At 39.7% G+C, this 25,066-nt stretch overlaps 2 protein-coding genes across 5 annotated transcripts in view; both read right to left on the bottom strand.

The window, feature by feature from the left end:
- Nucleotides 1-2,745, bottom strand: part of LOC145456706 (protein scribble homolog) — a 30,604-nt gene extending 27,859 nt beyond the window's left edge. For 2 of the 4 annotated variants that reach the window (XM_080334812.1, XM_080334831.1), the window contains exons 1-3: nt 2,303-2,745; nt 1,628-1,751; nt 1,206-1,323 (exon numbers count right to left, since the gene is read on the bottom strand). In XM_080334812.1, coding sequence (XP_080190938.1) covers nt 1,206-1,323; nt 1,628-1,751; nt 2,303-2,346 — 286 coding nt within the window. In that variant the 5' untranslated portion in view covers nt 2,347-2,745. The remainder of the gene's footprint in view (nt 1-1,205; nt 1,324-1,627; nt 1,752-2,302) is intronic. The other 2 variants (XM_080334826.1, XM_080334819.1) reach the window with 2 other exon arrangements.
- Nucleotides 2,746-3,864: 1,119 nt separating this feature from the next.
- LOC145456974 (segmentation polarity homeobox protein engrailed-like) lies at nt 3,865-7,808 on the bottom strand. The gene is made up of 3 exons (XM_080335126.1): nt 6,810-7,808; nt 4,155-4,340; nt 3,865-4,027 (listed from the first exon to the last, which is right to left on the bottom strand). The coding sequence occupies exons 1-3, from the start codon at nt 6,940-6,942 to the stop codon at nt 3,927-3,929; spliced, it is 420 nt and encodes a 139-aa protein (XP_080191252.1). The 5' UTR covers nt 6,943-7,808; the 3' UTR covers nt 3,865-3,926.
- Nucleotides 7,809-25,066: the final 17,258 nt, after the last annotated feature.

Below are 25,066 nucleotides of genomic sequence, written 5' to 3'. Positions count from 1 at the left end.
AGCCCATTGGTTCATTCAGATACTATGTTCGATTGAATAGTATATCCATAATGAGATGGGTCCGAATATTTTCGGCTGCCACTCGTCAGGGGTAATTGTCAGCAACTAGCAGAGAATTGAACGATTGTCGATATCTTTGTTTTATTTGCAAACTTGTTGGCTGAGAATCCCGGAGTGGATCTTTTATCTCGTGGAAACAATTCCATAGGTGATGCGCTCAATCATTGCCACTGTATATACCTTGTTTATTGAAGTACAAAAAGCAGCAAAGTGTGCCCGGCAAATTTCCTGAGCATGGTAACGCCATACAAAATCAAACTGTTATAGGTTCTCCCCAGTGTGACGTGATGTACGATATTTGAATAATTGAAAGGGTGGCTTCTCGAAATACTCAATGAGGATTCAAATCACACGATATCGGATTTTTCGCCAGCATTTGAACAAACCTTGATAACGAGCCAGACAGATGATCTCACATATCACCTGCAGTGGTGCTGGCAACTACAGGTATTCAAACAGATTGCAATTTTATCCAAGTCTTATAAATGGTTGACAAACACCCTGGCATTCAAGCAAGTTTAGTATAATCAAGTTGCAATGCCAACATTGATTTACGCGAATAGGAGCCGAACCTGAACCTTCAAATTGCAAGATTTAGCGACTCCCAAAGGAATGAAAACAAACAGTTGAATTCAATCTGGGATTTAAAATGCAATTGCGATTTCGCTGCGTGCTTTGTCTTTGGACACAGTTGTGCGAAAGAACTAAACGATACATGTTTAAATTAATTAATGTAGGCTAAACAATGTGCAAGTCTTACTCTTTTCCGATGAGTATAAAAATTCGAACTACCGTCTGTATGATTTTGTACTACACCGCTCATTAAAGGCTATTGATTCAATAGCAATACAGGTACTGCAGAGGATTCCTAAAAAATTGGTAGGCCTATATCAAGCTAGGCAATACATTGTTATTTGCAGTATGGATGAGCATGTGACACATATGTCAATTCAGCTTTGGAGTTTAAAGTTAGCGTTAACGCTGGGTTCAAGGTAGCTTTACGGTTCGATTTGAGTTTAGTTTGAGTACAGGTAAATTTCAGGTTTAGGCCTGTATCAATGATGTGCGTGTTAATAGTGCTAATAACATTACCATTGCTTTTTTCTCTTTTCCTCCAAGTAAACCGCCAACTAGAATACACTCACCATTGCGACTTATGTCGAAGTCCACAAGCTGAACCAGATTTCCGATTTCATTCGCAAGATTTTGGATTTCATTGTCACTCAGGGATAGCTTCTTCAGTTTCGTTAGGCGGAAAAATTGCTGAAATCACATAAAACTTGCAAGTATATTTGACAAGATTCATTTACGCAAAGGTTACATATTCCACATAGAGAATAAGGGAGCATCCCTCCTAGGACATAAAAATGTTGACTAAATTGCATGACCATCGGCAATTTCAGGCTTTCATGTTACAAACTGTTACTACAAGATTCAAGAACATTTCAAGTGGTTGGTTTGACTGAATCAATAGGGGTAGTAATCAACATTTAATAACGTGAATCAAATCTGAACATTCACCAACTTCGTCATACCCGTATTCCTGCCATCAAAAAAAATCGCATACCTTTGGGAGCTCTCTGATTTGATTGGAATCGAGCATAAGTTCCTCGAGTGATCTGCTGTACCGAAAAATTTCCGAAGGGACGGCGGTAAGGTTGCAATGGCGTTTGTCAATGGAATCGATTTGCCTGAAAATACATTTCATATGAAAGAATTGGAGACTTATTTTTGTGCCGTTCATTGCATCTGAAATAATGAAAATTACATATGGTGTAGGCCTATCCAAGATACAATGTTTATCACATACCAACAGAATCACAATCATACCTGTTCAAGCATTGTAAAGTTTAGCAAATAACATATAACGATAGCATTAATATGTATGCAATCGAACTATACACAGAAGTATTAGCCCACAAATGTTAATCTTCATAACACTGAAGCACAAAAGCAGTCATTCATGCACCCCTATATATCCTACCGTAGCCTATACTCTCATCTCATGAAGGGCACACACACGACCACTGATTTTCTATTATGTCATTTTGGGGGGTGCAGAAAATGCACAATAATGGGTTTGCATTGGCTATCCAAGAACTGTTAATTGATGAATAGTTTGCTGCTTCCCATTAGATGAATGCTAAAGCAATCATGGCAAATTAAAAGCAGCAACACTCGGGCTATTAATAAATTTCCAAAACAGTTTCCAGTAATATAGTAGCCTATGTTATCAACTTACCTATTGCAACGAAAGCTTGGAAAGCACTTCCAGGATTTGAACATTTTTCGTTCTTGAGCAGCTACTACGGTGTGAAATAGGGCAGTGTACAGTAATCAGTAGATCGGATTCTTACAGTTCCACAAGTGCGGTATGCATTCAAGCTTCTTTTATCATTCTATGTCTCAACTTTCCATGTGTTTCGCTAAGCACGAGCTACCGGCAGCTAAGAAGTATGGTGTGTATTGCCGCATAAACGCGACGAATCGAATAAATGAATAAAACAGTAAAATAACTGTGCCGAAAATAGAAGACAGAAGTTGACAAACAAAAAGTGTGATACCGTTGTAAATTTCTCGAATCTGGATCCCCTATGTCGATATAGCCAGACCATCCTAAATGCAAGTCCATGACATACCACCTGATTTACCCCGAATAATCCTCAATATTGAACTTCGCTTAGTCCGACATCCAGCCATATTAATCGCCCAACGCCCCAAGGAATTTTATGTTCGTAATATTACGTCGTCAAGCGGAACGACAATAGACATCAGAAAGCGCCGAAGATGAAGAATATCAGCGCTTTCTCGGCTTTGAAATAATGGTAACGGGCGTAGGAATAATTCAAATACTTTTATTGGAAGCTTAAGGCACTGGAAACAGTCTAAAATATTATCAAGTTGTCTGAGAAAAGTCTGGTATATAAGATGAATAAATTGTGTGAAGCAGTCTAAACTCTAATATCTTTGTAGTCCGGAGTCCGGAACAATAGCCACGAGCCTGTAGTACTTTCATCATGGCCCTTATAAATGCTATGCTTTCATCTAATCTACTTATTAGGAATTCCAGCATTTTATACTGATACGGAGACGTGTTATAAACCAATTTTCGAAATTTATCAGAACTGACGAAAAATTAGTCAAATGCACGTTGCGAATTTAATAATTGACTCCAGACTACAAAGGCTATGATAGGAGGGCATTGGGATAAAGAATCATGTATTCGAGATGTTGCAAATAACATTTCTGCTGTAAACTTCTGGAGTCAAATTTAACAAATGTCTCATCAGTCCCGATAATTTCAAACTCTATGATGGTGCGAACGTTCGGTTCTTGTTCGATACTGTTCGTGTTCGATATGCGAACCTTGACAATTCAGAGGTTCGAGTTTGCAAACGAACTTGTATAAGTAGGTCTACCCTGAACATATAAGGTTGAAATTCCTTGCATATCAAATGAATCATATAATGACAGTACTGTGGAGTAGTAGCCTATATTTGACGGGTTAAATCAGGGGGGTCGAACATTTCAACCGAGTGACGTCGCGGATCCATTGTGACGCAATCAACACATATTACATCAAAATAAGAGCACAAACTTAGTACGTACCCAAAATTTTGTCATTAAGGATTAGTTAGGTAGAATGTAGTTGTAGGCTGACTAGTGAAATAGCCTACTACACGAAAATTTTTTATGTCTGCATGATGGCATGACATAGCTTTCATCAATCAAAAGCCTCTTTCCTGCTATATATAACTAACTTCCGTAGGTTAGTTATCTACATTCCTACCAACCAACGACATACACATTTCAGAAGGATATATTTTATCTATATTCGAATCTGCAGATTTTCGAAACGCCAATGTTCATGCATGGTTGTACAATCCTTGAGCCTTTAAGTGGGCGGCCAAACAATTCATTCCATTTCTTTCCTTTTTGAGCTTCGCTCTTTTGTTTTGAAACCAGACTGCATGTAATATGGAGGGAGTCATTTAAGTACCATAGTGGTGTAACGGGGCCTACGATATCGTAGGCCCCGTGTGTAGGATGTATTTATATGTTCCTATATGTCTACTCATTAAGCCATACCCCACCTTTAACTTGAGATTCCGTAAGCTTGAGATCTTCGCTGAGGTCCTTTCTGCGAGCTTCTGATAAGTAACAACACTGAGTAAAACCCTGCTCTAGTATTCTGGTTTGTTCTTCTGAAAAAACAATTCTCTCCCGTTTTCCAACACTTGACTTTTGACGTGGGTCCCTTTTCTTTCGCGAACGGGGACCTATATAGAAATAGAACTGGAAATATTTATCTATTATAGTTTCATACACGTGAATTCATCCGATACAATGACTCGTTAAAATTGCTGCCGCGGTGGATTTGCTTTGATTTTATGAGAGTAAAATTATTGTTCTACGTGAGATTCAACTCATTCCAAGATGTTTCTTTCTTACATTACAAAGCATTCACCAGCGATTGCGCATCCAAAGTTTGCGACGCCTTGTCCCAGTATAAAGTAATACATCGACTGCGACGTTTTGCATGGCTAGGGTACTTTAAAAGTAGCTTTCCGCATTGAGTGACGTTCCTTCTATATGTAGGCCTACTTCCTCGCTTGAGTATCACCAAAGACTACCTTTCATGAATTATGACCTCGAACCAGACTTGAACCACTAGAAAATTCTAGTTGTCTAATTTCACTAAATGAGTACAAAATGCCAGTAATCTCATTTTATTCGAATTTATGAAATATTTCCATGCTCTAATTCTAATTCTAATCTAATTTGTGAAATGTTCCTATATGCTCTAATTTTAATTCTAATCTGATTTATTGTTTTCCTGAAAACGATTCTTTTACCGCGGCATTTTGCAGCGAGTTAACAAGAATATCCATTTCGCGAAGGGAAATCCAGTGCCAAGCCGCAATCGCCTTACATAGGCCTACACCGTACACTGTACTGTACACTGTACAGTACACTGTACAGTCATAGTAGATATTGTGACGAATAATAGGCTAGCCTGCTAGCATAGTAGCTTGTAGACTGCGAACAACATCCTAGTTTTTAAAACTTTACGTTAGTACAACACCGTACTCCATACCATGGGCGATGGGCATGGTTACCACAAAAGAAGTAATATTTAATATACTATAGCTAGTACAAATAGGCCTACAACAAGAAATATCACGATCATAAACGTCATTTTATTTTGAACTATAATGAGCTGCACACGATAGCTGACGACGATTTCCTGCGACTATAATGAATCGATATTGGGGCTAAGAGTAACCATACGTCCTCCTTTACGAGGATTGGTCCTCCTTTTTCAGGTTTTTAAAAATGTCCTCCGAGGACGCCTAAATGTCGTCCTTTTTTGAGATTTTGTCCTCTTTTTTGAGAATTTCGGTTAAATATAGGGCGAAATGCGACTGAGATACAGTAAATCAGCACTAACGTAACGCTCCGGCGGCTATGTCAGGAGCTGAGCCGGAAAGTTGACCTTTTTTTAGTCAACCAACTGATAATGTGAAAGAAAAACTGTATTTCGGGAGCTCAGCGAGAAAGTTGACCTTTTTTTAGTCAACCGACAACGAAGTGGGAAAAATCTAGCATTTTTTCAAGATTTTCCTCCGATATTCTAAGTTTGAAAATTTTGAAAAAGTTTCCTTTTTTCCCGATTCCCAAATATGGTAAACCTAGGCTAGCCAGACATGTTAGCCAGACATGTCATCCTAACGATTGATCTTATGCCGTTTTCCAAGCGTCTCGGTCTTGGCAGTGTCTGGGCCATCGCATGCCAAGGCAATAGGCTTATAGTGATATCAGCTGACTCTCCATCGATGCAATGCTGTTGCCATCGCCGAAGCCTTTTCACCTATAGTGGGGAATAGTGTTGTTGGGCCCAGGCGGATAGCTTATCTTGAAACTGAGATCAATTTTAGCATTTCAAAATGCTTTACTTCGCGTTCTTCCTAAATCACAAATCAGATCGCCGGCCGCGATTGTGGTGACCCTGGTATAGTACAAAACGAGCCACGCTTGGTGTACAGACGTTAACCATTCTCAAGGTTATGGGAATGCACTGTGATTTGAACTGAGTTTTGCTGCATTTATTTCTCATTCACAATTTCATTCAATTTCCAAGTGAGTGCGATTCAGTAATTCTAATTCTTATTCCAATCTAATTTGGAAAGATATGTGCACTGTGCAGCTCTAATTCTAATTCTAATCTAATTCGGAAAAACTTGTGCAGATAGAATTCTAATTCCAATCTAATTTGAAAAAAACGATGCAGCTCTAATTCTAATCCTAATCTAATTTGAAAAAAGCTGTGTAGCTCTAATTCTAATCTAATTTGGAAAAACTTGTGTTGATATAATTCTAATTCTAATCTAATTTGGAAAAAACTATGTAGCTCTAATTCTAATCCTAATCTAATTTGAAAAAAGCTATATAGCTCTAATTCTAATATAATTTGGAAAAACTTGCGTGGATATAATTCTAATTCTAATCTAATTTGGAAAAAGCTATGTAGCTCTAATTCTAAGTCTAATCTAATTCGGAAAAGATGAAAATTTTCTAGTTGTCCAAGTCTGCTCAGAACGACACGAAAAGAAGGCTATTTGCGAATTCGATTAGTGGATAGATTAGTTGTATTGCCTATGCACAATGTTTGTCTAAAAATTGCAAATTAGGGTGTAGAAATGCTCGTCTTGTTATATGACAGATAAGCCACTTAATGAATAACTCACCAGAGCACGGTCGGTCTGAATACCTGGTGCAGAATAACCAAGCTGGAAGTTGACGACTGTGCGAATTGCGAGCAGGCTGGCAATTTGACGTTTCTTCTAATGTTTTTACAGTCCGTTTCTGCTTTACTGTCATGTATTGACATATGAAATAAATGATCACTTGTAATTGTATAGCTGCGATTCGACTGAATAGGTAAACCAATTTCTGAACATATGGGCCAATAATGCTCTTCAGCGGCAAGCACCGTTAAAATACTTATAACATTAATGATAAATCATTTGATGTTTTGCACTAGTTTTCACTGAAATACGCAGACTGGGAATGGTTCACACCCTTGAAAGGTCTTGCACGGTTCGTGTGAATACGAACGTGAATAAGAACCTCTGACGTCACGTGACCCCCGACGCTAAGGTCAAACCATAGCAAATTACAGCGTACGTCAAACACTACACTCTTCCGTGTTATGTAACTAGCATGTAATTGTACAATACTTTGGCGACAAAGCATACCGTACTTCTCTAAAACGCAATAATATCAGATTGTCATTATTGTGCTGTTGGAAAACGTGATTGTGTGCATAACTAATGTGTAACAAGATTGATAGATATATTTTTTTTTCGAAGTTACCAAGAATCCAGATTGAATATTTCGAATTTACACGCTTTATTTTATGATCGTCCTTTTCTTGATTTCCTATAAAGATTTTCTCAGTAAGTCATCAAATTATACCGTATTTTCGACCGGAGCAGGATTGTTAGATTTGCTGATAAAATTAGATACGAATCGGAGCCGGCTACGTACTTTTTTTTTATACGCCCGGAGAACGAGGAAGTAGTGTGCATGATTTTGTCAGAGCCGGAGTGAAAATTGACAGGATTTTTATTATTATTTTTGGCTGGAGTCGGGTCGGAGCCGCATTCCATTTTGAAGAAGCAGGATTTGAGTCGGACTAGTCTTACTATAGATCAACCCAGGATAAGTAGGATGGTGTCGAAACGAATAGGCCTACATGTGTATGAAGATACCTTGGCCAACTGATGTCTCCCATGACATGCCGCCCTATTTATTGTCGCTTTCTTTTTCTATACTATCTTCTTTACTTTCATTCAGTGTGCATGCCTCCTCTTTACATCGCCTAGGCCAAGGTGGGTGTCAGATTCCATAGACTGCTCCTTGTCGCTTCGACACCTTCCTGTCTTTTCATTGTATCGCATTTTTTTGTGGTGTATTGAACTGATAAAATTGCTAATAAACCAATGATGATGATGATGATAACCAACTGTTTATCGGTATTCTCAAATGAATTATTTACAATCTTTCGCTGACCAGTTGCATACAACAAACAGAAACAGCTACACTGTAGCATTGTATGAATTCACAAATTTACCAACCTTCCCCAACCTCCACTTTACCAACCCTCCCGAAAAATTGAAAGGTACGTCTAACATGCAGAATTGAGCCTAGATGTATTTGCGAATATTAGAGAACGGAATATGCCCAGCATCACTTGCGCCGTTGAGATACTTCAGTCTATAGTGGTGTGTAGCCCGCAGCCGAATACTCCTGTCATTGCAATCTGAGCCAGGCGCGGTACGAATGTGACCCGCAATAAATGGAATATATGCAAGTATACTGATATTATTTACCGACTTCACTCGTTAATTTTGAAATATACCCGTGCATCGCGCGGTGAGAAGGTGAATGCACATTGACAATAATGTCAGCGATTTTGGTGCGTTAGTAAGATAAGTCCTGTGTTTCCTGTTACCTAATCTATATCTTTAATCAAAAGGTCATCAGTAGACTACTCAAGTGCAATGGTTTGCACATCCGAAAGGGGCCCATTGGTCAAAAAGGTTGGCCACCCCTGCTCTACATCAATGCCTGTAAGAGATAAGTTACGTCTTACCGAAAAGAGATCCGCTTGTATTTTTAGAACAGAAAGATCGTGATTGAGTAGGGGCTTCATTTTTCGCCTTCCCATCGAAACCTTCTGACGAGAACTTGTCTTTGTAAGTTATCCTTGATTTTTCTTCGGGATTTCTTGGTAAATCGAGGATCGTATCAATAAGAAAGTCCGGTAGACCGATTTTGCTCATGACAACTTCTGATTGCTAAGGACTAACCTCCCAGGGTTCTCTTTCCTTGTGAAAATTTGTTATCGGGCTGTTAACATGTTCTAGATTAATAACGGTCGACCGACCAACTAAATGGATTCTGAGCGTGACTAATTGAGGTTTGTTTGAGAATATTCACATGTAAAACTGATTAACATACTATCCCACGGGGCCGTTGATCGAGATTTCCAATATTGTCAATGATCTGACTATAATGATAGACCAGCAGGCGAAATTTTGCTGAGAGTAATTTCTGTCGATAATCGCCATATCCGGTGATACTACATAAGCTTCGACCGAAGAACATATGAAGGCATGCGATTCAATAATGTATATAATGGACGTAAGGGTGTACCCCGACTCAGAGTGGCATCATTTGTTGGGGGGCTGCCAGTAAAACTGCACTCGAGCCACTGCAAACACTACAACATAAGGTACTCCGTGTCATAGCGAGAGCCCAATCGGGGTCTGGTTGTCCATCCAACAAGTCGCTGCTGAAAAGATTCGGTGTCCTAAATATAGAAGTTATGCGTAAACTAGAAATCGCCAAGTTTATGTATCAGTTCCACTGCGATCGTTGCCCCGAATATTTCAATAACTTTTTTACCTCGGAATCAAAAGCGCACAAGTACAAAACACGCGCGTCCACGTCGTCCAAATATCATATGGTCGACCGAAAATATCATCGTTCCATCAAATATGCCGGACCTGATGTGTGGAACAGTATCCCGCCGGCTATCCGACAGTCGACGAGCATGTTCACATTCAAGTCGAAATACCAGCTATTTCTACTAAATGAATACTAGTGCATCCTCAAGATAACCGGACTACGACCAACCTATCGATCTCGCCTTCCATGACATGCCACCCCATGTTTGTCGCTTTCTTTTTTCTATACTATCTTCTTTACTTTTCATTCAGTGTGCATGCCTCCTCTTTACATCGCCTAGGCCAGTGGTTCCCAACGTGGGCGATATCGCCCCCCAGGGGGCGATTTGGCGATCTAGGGGGGCGAAAATGACGAAGGGGGCGACAGGGGGGCGAAAATGGACAAAGGGGGCGACGGGGGGCGAAAATAGCGAAGGGGGCGATAGGGGGGCGATGACGCGTAAAAACGGCTGACCTTTTTTTTTTTTTTTTTTTTTTTTTTTAGTCATCCACCTAGCAATGCGGAGCGAAAAAACGTTATTTTCAGCTCTGAGCGGAGAAAGATGACCTTTTTTTTTTTTTTTTTCAGTCAACCCGCCGGTGATTAGCCCAATTATCGGTGCACAAAATTTGGGGGGCGATGATCGGTGTTGACCTTGAAAAGGGGGCGATGGGTCGAAAAAGGTTGGGAACCACTGGCCTAGGCCAAGGTGGGTGCCTGATTCCATAGACTACTCCAAGTCGCTTCGACACTTTCCTATCTTTTCATTGTATCGCATTTTTGTAGTGTATTGAACTGATAAAATTGCTAAAAAACCAATGATGATGATGAATGTGGAGGGTCGACACCTCTCAGCAATTAGTTGATGCCACTATATAAAATTGTGATGTAGCCTAAAACACCACATCGACCTCCATACAGCGTGAATATATTGGAATATGTTAAACGAAATCGAATCTTTTTGAATGACACTCTTTGAGTGATATTGATTCATGGCTATATTAAGCAGAGGTGGTCAGTAACGAAGTACTTCTACTTTTTGGAAGTACTCAAGTAGTTTTCCTCTACTTCTGGTACTTACTCAAGTAGATCTGATTTTCTCTACTTCTACTTCGTAATATTTTGTTATCTACTTACTTACTTTTTGCTATTTTGAGTTTGTCAGGTAGAAGTATAGTTTAATCTCCCAATAGCCAGATGAATTTCGGGGCTGTATTCACGAAGTACCAACAGTAAATATTCATAAAAATCAAGTAAATCCCAGAAATTTTGATGCGCCTCTCGCACAGTAGTTATGGAGTGGCAAATATGTTTGGTTTGTTTGTGGTATTCATGGTATTTGTAGACTACTATGGTCCTTTTCACCAGGCTATATTCTTCATTTATATTCCGTAACTGCCGACTTGTAGCACGGCCCACTTCTAGGCTTTTTATAAGACACCGCTTGCACGGATGAGATGGCGAGGAGGAGCCTAGATTAGGGTTGCCATACGTCCGGAATTTCCCGGACATGTCCGGAATTTCACTGAAAATTCTGCGTCCGGGAGGAATTTCTAAAATATGCCTAAATGTCCGGAATTTTGAAGGCTTGAAGCAGGCTCAAAAGTTTTTCGTAGATCAACATAAAAAATATTATTTTCAAGCCGATATATGCTATTCAAAATTGTTCTTCGCGCGGCGCGCGAGTTAATGCAACGTATAATGATATTAGTATAGGCACCAGGCACCACCCTAGCCAAAAATGTAATCAAAATAAATATAAATAAATAACCATCAGTTACTGAAATAAGTCTGATCGTAATCACAATAATAAGCTAACGGTATATTCCTAGAGTTGGTTAAGACCGATTGGATGCTTCAGTCACAGACAGTGGTTCCAAGTCCTGGGGTCGTTCGCCTTTATCTGGGGATTGCGATCGTAATTAGCTTCCTTGGCCGTGAGTAAGTTTGGGCAAGCTGAATTTTTTTAGTAATCATGCAGCTTATCAAGTTTCGAGCTTTGCGACGGAACATTTGCAAGTGGGAAATAAGGTAGCGACCATAAAAGGCTGGAAATCACCAGATGTGCAACCTGTTGGTGCATTTTATAGAAGCCTAATATATGGAAGAATCAATATTATTGACAGAATTCATACATAAAATTTAACAGCCAAATGCATATAGTAAGTGCCCAACAAGTTACATCAACATGGTGGGCCAAAGAGCAGTGCTTTTTTGGGCGGAAGGGGGGAGAAAAAAATGTAGTTTCGGACCTGATTAAAACACATAAACAGATAACCACACCGACCTGACAGTATAGCAGGGCTGTAAAACACAATTCTGACAGGCCAGACAGGGCCCGCCAGATGATTTCATCCATCTGGCCCGTAGAGGAATCTATTGCAGACCCTAGCAAGCAGCAATCACCAGAGCTCACATTACAGATGGCCCAATGCATGGCCTATGTTCCACACCATTCCTGTATAGTGTATACCAGTGGTTCTCGACCTTTTTGTCTTCGCGGACCCCTTTTGGACTGTCACGGACCCCCGCGGACTCCCCGAAGTTTTAGTTCAAATTTATTGTGCAATCGTCATCTGTCAAGTGAAAATAATAACTGTAGGCTACAGTAACAAAATGACTTTTCTTGAAAATAAATCACACTACTCATGTAGAAATTAGGTTAATTTTTAATATTTTAAAGCGAATTCTGCAACTGCTCCAAAGTGTCACTGCAAATTTAGCTCTTTTATCAGGCAGCCGTTTTCTGTCCTGTGCAAATAACAATTGTAGGATAGTAATAAACCGCAACAGGCGAGATGGCGCAGTGGTATAATCCACGACTGCAGCACAAATGAGTTGCGGGTCGAGTTCGACCGGGGTCGACACTAGAATTCCAACCTAAGTGTTGAAGGTTTATCTAGGCTGCTCCTCTCCATCTCATCCCCGTAAGCCGTGTCTTACAAAAAGCCTGGAAGTGAGCCGTGCTACAAGTTGGCAGATAGGGAATCAAAACTGCAGGAAAAACGGCCTGGTGCAAATGACCATTGACCATCATTGTAGCCGACAAACGCCATGAATACTCCACACAAACAAACAAACAATAACAGTAACGAAGTGACCACTATTCGTTCTTCAGAATAACATCATAGCCTAAAATTTAAGAAGTAATTGGGAAGACTTTTATTTATTCAAAGCGAATTCTGCAGCTAAATTTTTTGAAATACTTGGTGGTGTCTTAAAAATCTGCGCCTTCGATTTGATTTAAACGAGTGTTGAAATTCTGTCTCCACAAACAGAGGTGGTGGCAAATGTAATAATAACGTGTAACGCTTGAGGCGACACATTTGGGTACGATCGCAACAGATATGGAATCGAAATTGACAAACCATTTTTTTTTATTGAACATATAACGTCAGGCATAGACATTTCCATCAAGCAGCTCATCTTGAAACTATTATGGAAAACAGTTATGGATATCACAGTAGCAAATGGATTTTTATAAACAGTTCGAAGTCACCGTGATTGTGGAATCCAACTTTTTATTTTTACACAATCCCTAACAAAACACCTCTATACAGCAAAATATTTGTATCAGTAGGATATTGGCAATCTAGTAACTAAAATGAGTTGGCACAGTAGGATATGTCATCTCAGACGGCCATTCTCTGTTCATGTGAGTTCTACTAGTAATGAAGCGAAACTGCCTCGTGATTTTCATAATTAAAAAATAAAAATGAGGTTATCAACTATTTCGTAAATTTATAGGCTTCGCGGTCCCCCTGAAAAGGCTTCGCGGACCCCGGTTGAGAACCACTTGTGTATACAGTCGATGGGCAATACTCTGCTAGTGTGACGTCATATTGACGGTCAATGTGGTAACCTCATTTTAAAATCCGCTAGTGGGCGCTAAAGAGTGTCCGGAATTTGCTTCACAAAAATATGGCAACCCTAGCCTAGATGAACCTCCAACATTTTGGTAGGAATTCTGGACTCGGCCTCGGTCGGACTTGAACCCGCAACCCATTAGTACTGCAGCCGTGGGTCATACCACTACGCTCTCTTGCCACCTTGACAAATATGTTTTCACGAAAGTATCGATGAATATAATTTAGGTACCGGATTGCTTGGTTATGCTCACATCGCATTGTCGCCCAGCATATCAAATATTTTACCATAGTAAATATGGCCCACCATGACGTTTGAAACTACTATTTCGCAATCTAGCAATTACCTATCATGTCGTTATCTAGCAGCCCATGACGTGTCCTGCTAATCTGGAAATCCTGCTTTTTTTAACGTTACACCTGTCTTAGCCGATCACCTTTGAAGCTTTATGGACGAAAGACATGAAATATATTCTCCGCTTTTTGAAGGGGTATTTGTATTTCACTTTGAATTCCGAGTATCATACTTTGCAGAACATACATGTTGAAGCATTAAAGCAGGTGTAATATTGCCTCTATTTTCCGAAAATAAAGCTTCACTAAACATAACACGATCGACAATATTTGTTATTAACGTATACTAATCGCGCAAAGTGATGAAACTGGGGTTGCATTTAAAAGAAACAGTGTTTTGAAACACTTTATTCAAAACATCTTTTAAACAGTGTTTTTAGAAAAGGCCTTTAAAAAAACAAATTTTTTTTTTGTAGTTGTAAAATTATGCCATAATTGTGTAAATACTTTCCAAAAAACATGTTGTATGAGCCTACGGACAATACCCAACCGATATAACCGACGTATATCGATAGGATGGTTGGAACAGTCAAAATAGTCTGCTCAACAATAATAGTGCATATATTTCGTCAAAGGAGGTCTATTTACTCTATATTTTCAATCGTTGATGTCAATCCACTATCACGTCACAATTGAATATTCGTGACGTCAAACATAAAAACAATAAAAAGCATGTTTTAAATTAGGGCCTCGTTTTAAACATGTTTGTTTTAAGTTGATTTTTGTTTTGAATGCAACCCTAGATGAAACCGTATCCGATACCATTTCTACGTATTGCTCTTCGCCTAAACTTGGGGCATTATAATATGGAGTAGGGCACCATGCCATGATATTCTCTAATAAGGGGTCTTCCTGTAAACAAAGGGTTAGTATCGCATTTTCATATCAAAACTATAATTTGCATCCCATGATACGAAAGAATGCTTATTCTGTCTAAAATTCATCCCTCCTGGAGTCCTGGGATGCATCAATACGAACCAAGCTCTCTGCACATTCCGCATATAGCTCAATTTGCAGCTTTTGACAGTCCATGCGAACGAATTACGACTGTTTTCAAAACTACTACTTACTTACTTGAGTAGATTTAAAGTCAGTCAATTCTACTTCTACTTCTACTTCAAGTAGTTTTAGATGGCTTGTCTAAGAAGTACTTGTACTCGTACTTGAGTAGATTTTTTCGTCGCTACTTCTACCTCAACTTGAGTAGCTTTCTTGACTACTGTGACCACCTCTGATCAGTGTTGGGATCAAGTCACTACCTTCGAGTCACGAGTCCTTTCGAGTAGGGCTGGGCAAAATCGAGTACCTGAGTGATTCGATTCTGAATCACGTAATATGCTTCGAGTCGAGTCGAGTAATCGAGTATCATTCATTATGACGTCACAACAGGATGTACTATGTCGAGGTCCAAATATGAACCTTTTATGCCACCACAAAGAATGTAATACCTGTTAGCCATCACATTAAAGATACTTTGGTATTTTTTCGACCATACCGATTTCATTGTATTTCTTAACAATTTTGTTGGATGATAATGACTTCGGAAATGTGTTATTTCAAGTAACGTTCGTAGCTTTAAACTGTGCCTGGTATGCTCAAACACGGCCAATCAAGGTTTCACGGCTTCCTCAGTGGAAAATGATCTCAAAATTATAATTCTCGTCAGTAAATTAACTTTTAGTTGCGAGGACCGTATAATTTCAGTACTCGAAAAAATCGTCTTTTACTACTCGACTCGAATCATTAAAATTACTACTCGATTCAGATTCGAGTACTCGAATCATTTTGCCCAGCCCTACTTTCGAGTCATTACACATTTTGACTCGAGTCAAGTCAAGTCAATCGATTTTCGAAGGTGACTCGAGTCAAGTCAAGTCACTCGATTTTTGGAGGTGACTCGAGTCAAGTCGAATCAAGTCAAGTCAAGTCACGAGTCAAGTCACAATTCAAGTCAAGTTGCCCTTTCAAAGTATGAGGCATGATTACGTCATTGCATTTTACTAGCTGTCTGAAATACAGATTGAGTGGTCACTGGTCATTGATTCTGAACCGATGAACGGATATAGAGGTAAATATACACACAAGAAGGCGCTGTATCGCTCACATATACGTAGAACTGTAAAACTACGTAACTAATTGCATAGCCTCATGTTATAGTTCCCAACCAAATTAGAGAGTAGAGAACGAATTGATAAGATGCAATACACTACCCATTTAGGAATTGATATGATACAATTCGAGCCTACGCCAATGGTTGAGGACTACATAAACTAAATTCGAATCCAATTTCAATAAGACAAGAGGTTTGGCTAAGGTAATAACAGAGAACAGAAACAGACATTTTGCTATTAAATTACTTCACTATACTAGTTTACGACAACATAAACTGTAAGCTTCGATCACTTCGTTCGCGGTAAATTTATTTGTGAGAGAACAATGGAGGCTCATTAAAACGCACGATCATTGAATGATTGGTCGCTCTCACGGGCTACACCAGCGTTTCGCGACCATATGCAAGATACAGTAATTTTTATCGGCACCGATTACTTGATGACTTGAAATTGACTCGTCCATTTTGCTCCGAGTCACGAGTCAATCCACATTTCCGATACGCCGAGTCAAGTCGAGTCAAGTCATTTTAGCTAAGTGACTCGAGTCAAGTCAAGTCATACGAAAAAGGTGACTCGAGTCTGAATCGAGTCAAGTCATGACTCGAGTCATCCCAACACTGCCTCTGACATTAAGATCATGGAATACGCGCGTTCAAGAAATAATCATATTTATTATTGTTACAGCACAATTCGAACATTTCCCATTCGTTTAAGTTCAATTGTTCATGCTGCCGCATGTTGTCTGCATACCCTCTACTCTTGCTATAAAGTAGGCACTTCAAAGACAATACTGGCGAAGGACCAGTTTTTCAACTTGACGGAAGCCGCGGGTGGCATGATCATAGCACACACATAGGAATAGTTGCGAGATGGCGCAATAGTACTATTCACAGCTGCAACCCCAATAGGTTGCTATAGTTCAAGTCGATAACTGGGTCATTCTTGGTCGATCGCGATGTTGTTGCAAAAGAATGCGATTCAAGCTGCCAAGTTGGATAATTTGTGATTCCATGAACATATGCTGTAACTAAACACGTAAGAATAGTAATGACATGTCCCAGGCATTGTGACAAAACATATAGGCAACCTTTTTTCGCTCAAGATTTTCACCAGCAAACTGCACGAAAAAAAACAGATTGGTACGCACACGCGGCATGAAAAAGATTTTGCATCGCACGATGAAAGGATATACATTAGGCGAGTGGTTCTGAATCTTTTTGACCTCGCGGACAGGTAAAACTTCAAAACATATGTTGGGACCAGAGAAATGAAAATCAACCCTAAATTCAATTACAATATATATATGCAAACGAGGCCGTTCACAATTCCATTTGTGTGCCTTGGAATCAACTTTTATCAAAATACACCAACCAAAACTCTGTCAACAAAAGGAGTTCGTGTACCACCTAAAAATAGTACATTGAACGCTCTCTCATTCGAAATTTCATGCTGGTGACGTCATATTTTGTGATACGATTGTTGATATACAATGTTCTTTCCAATTCTCTACTAGTTGCTGACGATTACCCCTGACGAGTGTCAGCCGAAAATATTCGGGTTCATTTCAATATGAATATACTATTTAATTGTATATGCAAATCAATGTAATATTAATGCAGCCTTTTAGATATAAGATATTTATATGTAGTTCGATTGGCAAGGCGAAGATCGCAAAGTGCAGTTAAAGACCATTAACTCGATTGTGATTGCTCTCTATCTTTTGGAACAATGCGACATTTGCTGTTTGTTATAGCCATATCTTCTGCTACAAAGTCTCGCTTAATTGCACTGCCGAAATTAAACAAAGTTCGTTTAAAAGTATCCGTATAGCTTTCACACATAACTTCTCCGAAACGAGTTGTAGGCTTCTTTTAAACAGTTTCGTACACTAGCACCTTTGTGACGTACGCCCAATGTTGACCATGATCTCTCTATTACGACACCATGCATAAAATACGTTCCAAACTTACACGTATATTTAAAATTTATTATATATCTGGCGGACCGGCAGGAAGATTACCGCGGCCAGCGGCGGAGAACCACTGCATTAGGACATCGTAATCGTTGGAGGTACCGTATAGATCAGGGGCTATCAACCCGCAGCCCGCGAGTTTGGTATTGTGACGCAGCCATGCCATCTGGGAGCAGGTGAGAAGCAGCGCAAACCACGTGCGTATATTGGTCATTGTTGCGCAACCGATTGAGCATTATTCACGCTCTCCTGAGCTGCTCAGACGGCATGGTTGCGTCACAATACCAAACTCCGTTACAATGCAACATTCGCGGCTGATTTTGGGGGATCCAGGACCACCAGCAGAATAATATTTAAATTTTCGCAATCAGTACCACGGTAGCTTTCGATTGATACCCATTTTATCAAATTTAATGCTCGACAAGCCGGTCAAAAATTTCCGTCAAATTGCCTTCGACCAGGGGTGGCCAACCTTTTAGCCATTCACGGCCGCATTTCGACTACTCAGTACTCATGTAGTCTACGGCCGCATTCCGGGGCATGGCCGTAATGAACTATAGCTGGACGTCAAATACCCCTGTTAAAATGTCCATGTCCAAATCGCGAGTGGTCACTCTGGTCATGTTATGGGATTGCTCACATTCATGCGAAGCGCGAAAAAATTTCAGGTCAACTAATGAATTTCGTCATTAATATCAGTGGTTTTACATATTACTATCAAACAATTATCCTTTCTTAGCCCATGTGATCAGTTTCAAATGTAAAGTTGATGGAGTAATGTTTTCGAAAATTTGAGGAAAGCTACAAATCCCATCATGATTGTCGGTAGAATGGGAGCACACGATTCCAAGTTGGTAATTCTATATGGGACGCATCATTTTCCTCTGCGGTTTGAAACTGTACTGTGGGGCTCCAATTGCAAAGGGCTCTACTATATTATAATCGAAAATGAAGTCACATTGAATCGCACGTAGTGCAAAGAAAATTTCAAGTTTAATTAAAATATCTCAAGAAATCGGGACTCGGGAGTCAATTCGTAAATTCAAATTGCATGTCTACGGCCGCCAACACATACTAATTGAATTTCGTGTCTAAGGCCGCACAAATTTCCTTCTGCGGCCGCAGGTTGGCCACCCCTGCCTTCGACCAAATGGCAATGTGACGTAGACGAATTTCACCGACCCGTGAGATTTGCTAGTGTCCTTACCATATAGGACACTATGGTTGCACCAGTGGTTCTCAAAGTGTGATAAGCGTACCACTAGTGGCGCGAGAGAGATTTTTAGATGGTAGGCTTCAGTGATGAGGTGATTTGGAATTTTGATGTCCTAATCCAATCCAAATCCGAAGCTCCAAATCCTAATCCATGAATTCGCTATATTCAAATCCCTGACCAATCCTAATCCTATTCTAACTTGGAATTCAGAAAAAAATGCTAATTTATGAAAGGGAGAAATTGGAAATTTTTCTACTACAACCAACAATTCTTTTGATTGATAACTTAGCATAGGACTGCACCTCTTATGTTCATTGAAACCGAGTGTACCGTAGTCTAGTGTACCATAAGTACATCAACATCAACAACTGATCTGAATAAAGTTTGTTGTCATTTGCCATACGATGTATCAATCTACCAGAAATCGGTATAAATCCAATCCAAGTCCTAATCCGTTCAGAAAAAAATCTCTAATCCTAATCCTAATCCAATCCAAATCCGACAAAATTTCACAAATCCGTTTTTTCAAATCCTAACCCTAATCCATGCTCATCTCTGGTAGGCTTAGGCTACGCGAATAGTGATGTGTGTGATGCAGTACTTTTCAACCTTTTTCGTTGTGGTACACCCTTTTAACGTTTACTCGAAAACCGTACATCCCTGACCGTATAACACACTGCTTCAGTATAGTAAGCCTAATCCAGGGGTGTTCATCCTTTTTGCTAATCACGGCCACATTTCGATTACATATATAGCATAGGGCCGCATTCCGGCGGAAAGTCGTCATGGCCCATCTGGAAGTCATATACCCATGTTAAAACTGGCTACAAGGAGCGTTACACCGCGGGGATCCCTTGTGGTGTTCTGTGCCATCACTGATTTCTTGAGATGTACCTTACCTATAAAAGTTTTCAACTTTAGCAGCAGAATACCCCCACAGGCTTTCTATATATGTATCAAAATTGCGATTATAAATGCTAGGAAAAGTTATCTGGATTCCTATTTGAGTGGTGCAGAGCGAGAAAAACTCTCCCCCTGGAAGATATATTTCGTCGATAGTATTGATTGTTTGATATACCACTGTCAAATATTCATTCATTCTTAGCCCACGTGGTCAGATTAACCGGTAGAGATGATGGAGGAGGTGTCTTCGAAAATTGTGGGTCAAAAGGGTTCAATAAAAACAAAACTGTCCACATCCATTTCCGGTGAACTACGGACTGATCTATTTATTCATATCGGCTTAATATATATATATATATACGCACCGAAATCGCGAGTGGTCATGTGACGAGAATGGTAATGGCCGCGTAAAGCGCGAATTTTTTTTCAGATTCACAAATTAATTTAGTCATTAATATTAGTAGTTTCATATATTACTTTCAAACATTTATCCTTTCTCTACCCTTGTGGTCAGATTCACCGGTAGAGTTGATGGAAGGGATATCTTCGAAAATATAGGGCAAGTTATCAATGATGACACATCTTTGGGTTGGCCAATTGTTATTAGTCACTTCGTTGCATGCTGTTATTACCTGACCTCCCATCAGGATTGTCGGTAATAGTGGAAAAATATTACAAACACCCAAACGTACCAGAAACAAATTTCTTTCGTGAAGAGCATACGATTCCGAGTTGGCATATCTATGTGGGGCTCATCATTTACCTTTTCTGCTCGAATCTGTACTGTGTCGCTCAGATTACAAAGATCGATACTATTAAAATATAAAACGAAGTCGCATTGAATCGCGCGTAACGCGAAGAAAATTTACTTCAGGAGAAATAAAATCTCTCAAAGATTCGGCAGTCGATTCGAACATTCAATTTGCATATCGACGGCCGCCAACACATACTAATTTAATTATATGTGCCGACATCGGCACACATGTCCTTCGACCGCCGCAGGTTGGCCACCCCTGCACTATATTATACCAAAAACGAATAATCCAAGTCACCCTGAATAGAATTCTCAGGTTGAATTGAAAATCCCAAAGATTTGGAACCAATTCGTTAATTCAAATTCCATGTTGACGGCCGCAACCACACGCTAACTTAATGACGCATGGCGGGCCGCAAAATTTATGTTTTACGGCCGCATACGACCGTACGTCTGCAGGTTGGCCACCTCTGGCCTGTTGAAATAAGGATGAGCAATGCAGCATATCGGAAGTGCTGAATACTAATCAGGGCTCGAGATTACCGGACCAACATCTAGTACAGGGATTCTCCAACTCGACCCCCTGGCATCGCCCCTGCAATTATGTACACTGCGCTATTTATAAAAATCTCACAGGGAGTACCAATTCAAAATGTCCGAGCTCTCACGGCGATGTCACCAATAATCATTATAGATAGATGTCGCAAGGTTACCAGAATTCAACTCCATCCTGTTAGACTTCAAAATGAACCAGTACCTCCATTACCAATGTTTAAATGATGAGAAGCATTTTCTTATGACATCACAAAATGAATGTGATTTACTGCGCACAATTAATGAACAATGGACCTTGTACGATATTCCACACCTGGTCAATATGTTCTGAAGCATAAACACGCCTATCTATTGTGATAGCTGGCCGTTGGTCCATTTTAATGCGGATCTGGTACACCCCGGTACACCCCATCCGAGTGGTACACCCTTATACAATTTTGGTACACCCTGGAGTGTATACGATACACCCGGTTAAAGAGCCCTGGTGTAATGCCATATCTCTGATTGGCGAGCTTCTGCATTTTAATGCGTGGACGATAACTACTATACAAACGGATCCGGAAATGTGTTTACTTTGAAGTCTCGTTTATTTATTTACTCTGATTTATAACTTATACTTTGATTTTTCTTTCGACCAATCGTACTGTGTTGACTAAAGAAGAAGAAAAAAAAGGTCAACACTCTGACTCGACTAGTGACTGCCGAACAGAGGTAGTCAAAGTAGTCCAGAAAGCTACTCAAGTAGAAGTAGAAGTAGCAACGAAAAAATCTACTCAAGTACGAGTAGAAGTACTTCATCCGCAAGCAACCTAAAACTTCTTGAAGTAGAAGTAGAATTGACCGACTTTAAATCTACTCAAGTAAGTAAGTAGTTGTGAAAACAATCCTATAATTCGTTCACATGGATTGTCAAAAGGTGCAAATTGAACTATATGCGAAAGGTGTCGAGCTCGATCCATGTTGATGCATACCAGGAGGTATCCAATTTTCGACAGCATAAGCATTCGTCCGCATCATGGGATGAAAATGAGAGTATTGATATGGAAATGCTGTTTTCTCGAACAGCACGTTTAAGTAAATATCATGGTATGGCGCCCTCCCCCATATTATAAGGACCGTAGTTTAGTCGTAGATCAATAAGAAGAAGTTGTAATGTGCAAATACTTTGCGCGATTAGTAAACGTTAATAAAGAATATGGTGTACCGGAAAAATACCATATTGTGTAGCTTTATTTCCAGAAATTAAAGGCATTACTACACTTGCTTTTATACTTCAACATGTATGTTATCCAATCAAAAGAACTGATATTAATTAGAACTCAAAGTATATGATACTGGGAACTGAAAGTGACTTATAAATACTACTTCTAAAAGCGGAACATGTATTTCATGTCTTTAGTCCTGAAAATTTCAAAGGTGGTAATGTGGTATGGTAAAACTGCTCTAAAACTAAAAAAGTCAGAGTCCACTTTTCCAGATTAGGAGTTTAGGACACCCAATGGACATGCTGGATTACGATATGATAAGTAAATGCTAGTTTGCGAAACATCAGTTTCAAACGTTGTGATGAACCCTATATACTGTGATGAAATATTTCATATGGGCGAAGAGTGACAATGTGGTGTGAACGGAGCCACGCCAACCCGCTACCGAAATTATATTCAACGATACTTTCGTGTAATCATACTGGTATCTCCGTATCCACTGCGCGCGAAGCGCGACGAAAATTCTGAGCTTTACCCAACTTTTATGAAAATTTAATGTTTATACTCCGTGAAAACAGCCCCGAAAATCCTCAGGGTATCTTCCTGAATGGAGGATTGAACTACTTCTACTTGACAAAATGAAAATAGCGAAAAGTAAGTAAGTAGATCACAAAATATTATCAAGTAGAAGTAGAAGTAGCGAAAATCAGATCTACTTGAGTAAGTACCAGAAGTAGAGGGAAACTACTTATGTACTTCGAAAAAGTAGAAGTACTTCGTTACTGACTAACTCTGCTACCGAATCACCCGTCGCGCCACATTTTTCGTTGTTTGTCTTGGCAATTCTGACGTTCGTTGCGTCGGAGTCGAGTTTTTGATCGCATTTTAATAATTTTTCTAGAAAAAGAACTCAAATTCCTAAAAAGAGGACATTCAGGCGTCCTCCGAGGACACTTTCTATTTGTTGAAAAAAGAGGACAAATCCTCTTAAAAGAGGACGTATGGTAACCCTACTGTTTTCATATTCAAGTTCAAATCTCATTTGTTGCCAGGCCTGTGCTTCAAACTGTTACGTCATAAGTTTCCAGATCCTAATTCGTAATTCCAATCAGAGCATGTAATTAGCGGTCATCCTCACTCACAAACGATGGTATGTCAAGCAGTGAAAGGTGCGGCTGAAGGCCGACATTTCAACAAGATTTGGAGCACTAAATATTTGTTTACTGAAGTCATCGGTGAACCGGCATTTTTAGTTTATGGTGAGCACCGAGCAAGTTTCCGTGTTTAAGGAATATAATTTGAGTGGGCAATATGAAAAAAAATATGCAATGAATACATACACTCGGCTTCTGCGGACCAGCTGGGGAAGCTAGCAAAACAGCAAGGCTATTGTACCAAGCAACACAGAGTGAGCGGCCTAATAACGCATCCACTCTGCAATAGGCCTATGTGTTAAAACAATGTAATTCACTGCCTTCAATTTAGAAATAAAACTACTCGTCGCAGAATATAGTCTACACTTTTGTCTCGGCCCGCCGACGAACTTTCTTCTTCACATTTGGCCCGCCGGGAAAAATGATAGCATACAACTTTCAGATCATACTGACAATTCGCGATAGCGAGGATGAGTCGGTCTAAACCTAAAGTTTCATGAAACAAATTAAATTACGGGTTGAAAGCATCATGTACAAGTTGAATCTCATATTTTCTCCAACATACAGAAAGACATGAAGATTTACGAAAGCCCATAGTGAGTATGAGCTGTTTTTTTTATTAGTTTCGATAATTGGCCATGAGCCCATCATGGCCCATATAATAGGGTTGCCATACGTGCGGAATTTCCCGGACATGTCCGGAATTTTACTGAAAAATCTGCGTCCGGGAGGAATTTCTAAAATATGCCTAAATGTCCGGAATTTTGAAGGCTTGAAGCAGGCTCAAACGTTTTTCGTAAATCAACATAAACAATATTATTTTCAAGCAGATATATGAGATTCAAAATTGTTCTTCGCGCCGCACGCGAGTTCATGCGACGTATAATGATATTAATATAGGCACCAGGCACCACCCTAGCCAAAAATGTAATCAAAATAAATATAAATAACCATCACTTACTGAAATAAGTCTGATTGTAATCGCAATTTTAAGCTAACGGTATATTCCTAGAGTTGATTAAGACCGATTGGATGCTTCAGTCACAGACAGTGGTTCCAAATCTTGAGGGCGTTCGCCTTTATCTGGGGATTGCGATGATGTTGGACGTAATTAGCTTCCTTGGCCGTGAGTAAGTTTGGGCAAGCTGAATTTTTTTAGTAATCATGCAGCTGATCAAGTTTTGAGCTTTGCGACGGAACATTTTCAAGTCGGAAATGAGGTCGCGACCATAAAAGGTTGGAAATCACCAGATGTGCAACCTGTTGGTGCATTTTATAGAAGCCTAATATATATGGAAGAATCAATATTATTGACAGAATTCATACATAAAATTTAAGAGCCAAATGCATATAGTAAGTGCCCAACAAGTTACATCGACTACCCTATGGTGGGCCCAACA

The sequence above is a fragment of the Botryllus schlosseri genome, chromosome 2 (assembly GCF_051294905.1).
Source record: "Botryllus schlosseri isolate E-star chromosome 2, Bs_hap1, whole genome shotgun sequence".
In the NCBI taxonomy this organism is placed as follows: Eukaryota; Metazoa; Chordata; class Ascidiacea; order Stolidobranchia; family Styelidae; genus Botryllus; species Botryllus schlosseri.
The sequence above is the reverse complement of the archived record's forward strand: the minus strand, read 5'-3'. Positions and strand labels throughout refer to the sequence as shown.

What these genes read in the sequence shown, in the direction of transcription:
- LOC145456974 (XM_080335126.1), bottom strand. Translation starts at nt 6,942, where the DNA reads ATGACAGTAAAGCAGAAACGGACTGTAAAAACATTAGAAGAAACGTCA. An exon ending in TTCAGACCGACCGTGCTCTG is followed by an intron (nt 4,341 to 6,809) that starts GTGAGTTATTCA and finishes ATTTCTATATAG; the next exon opens with GTCCCCGTTCGCGAAAGAAA. An exon ending in TACGGAATCTCAAGTTAAAG is followed by an intron (nt 4,028 to 4,154) that starts GTGGGGTATGGC and finishes TATTACATGCAG; the next exon opens with TCTGGTTTCAAAACAAAAGA.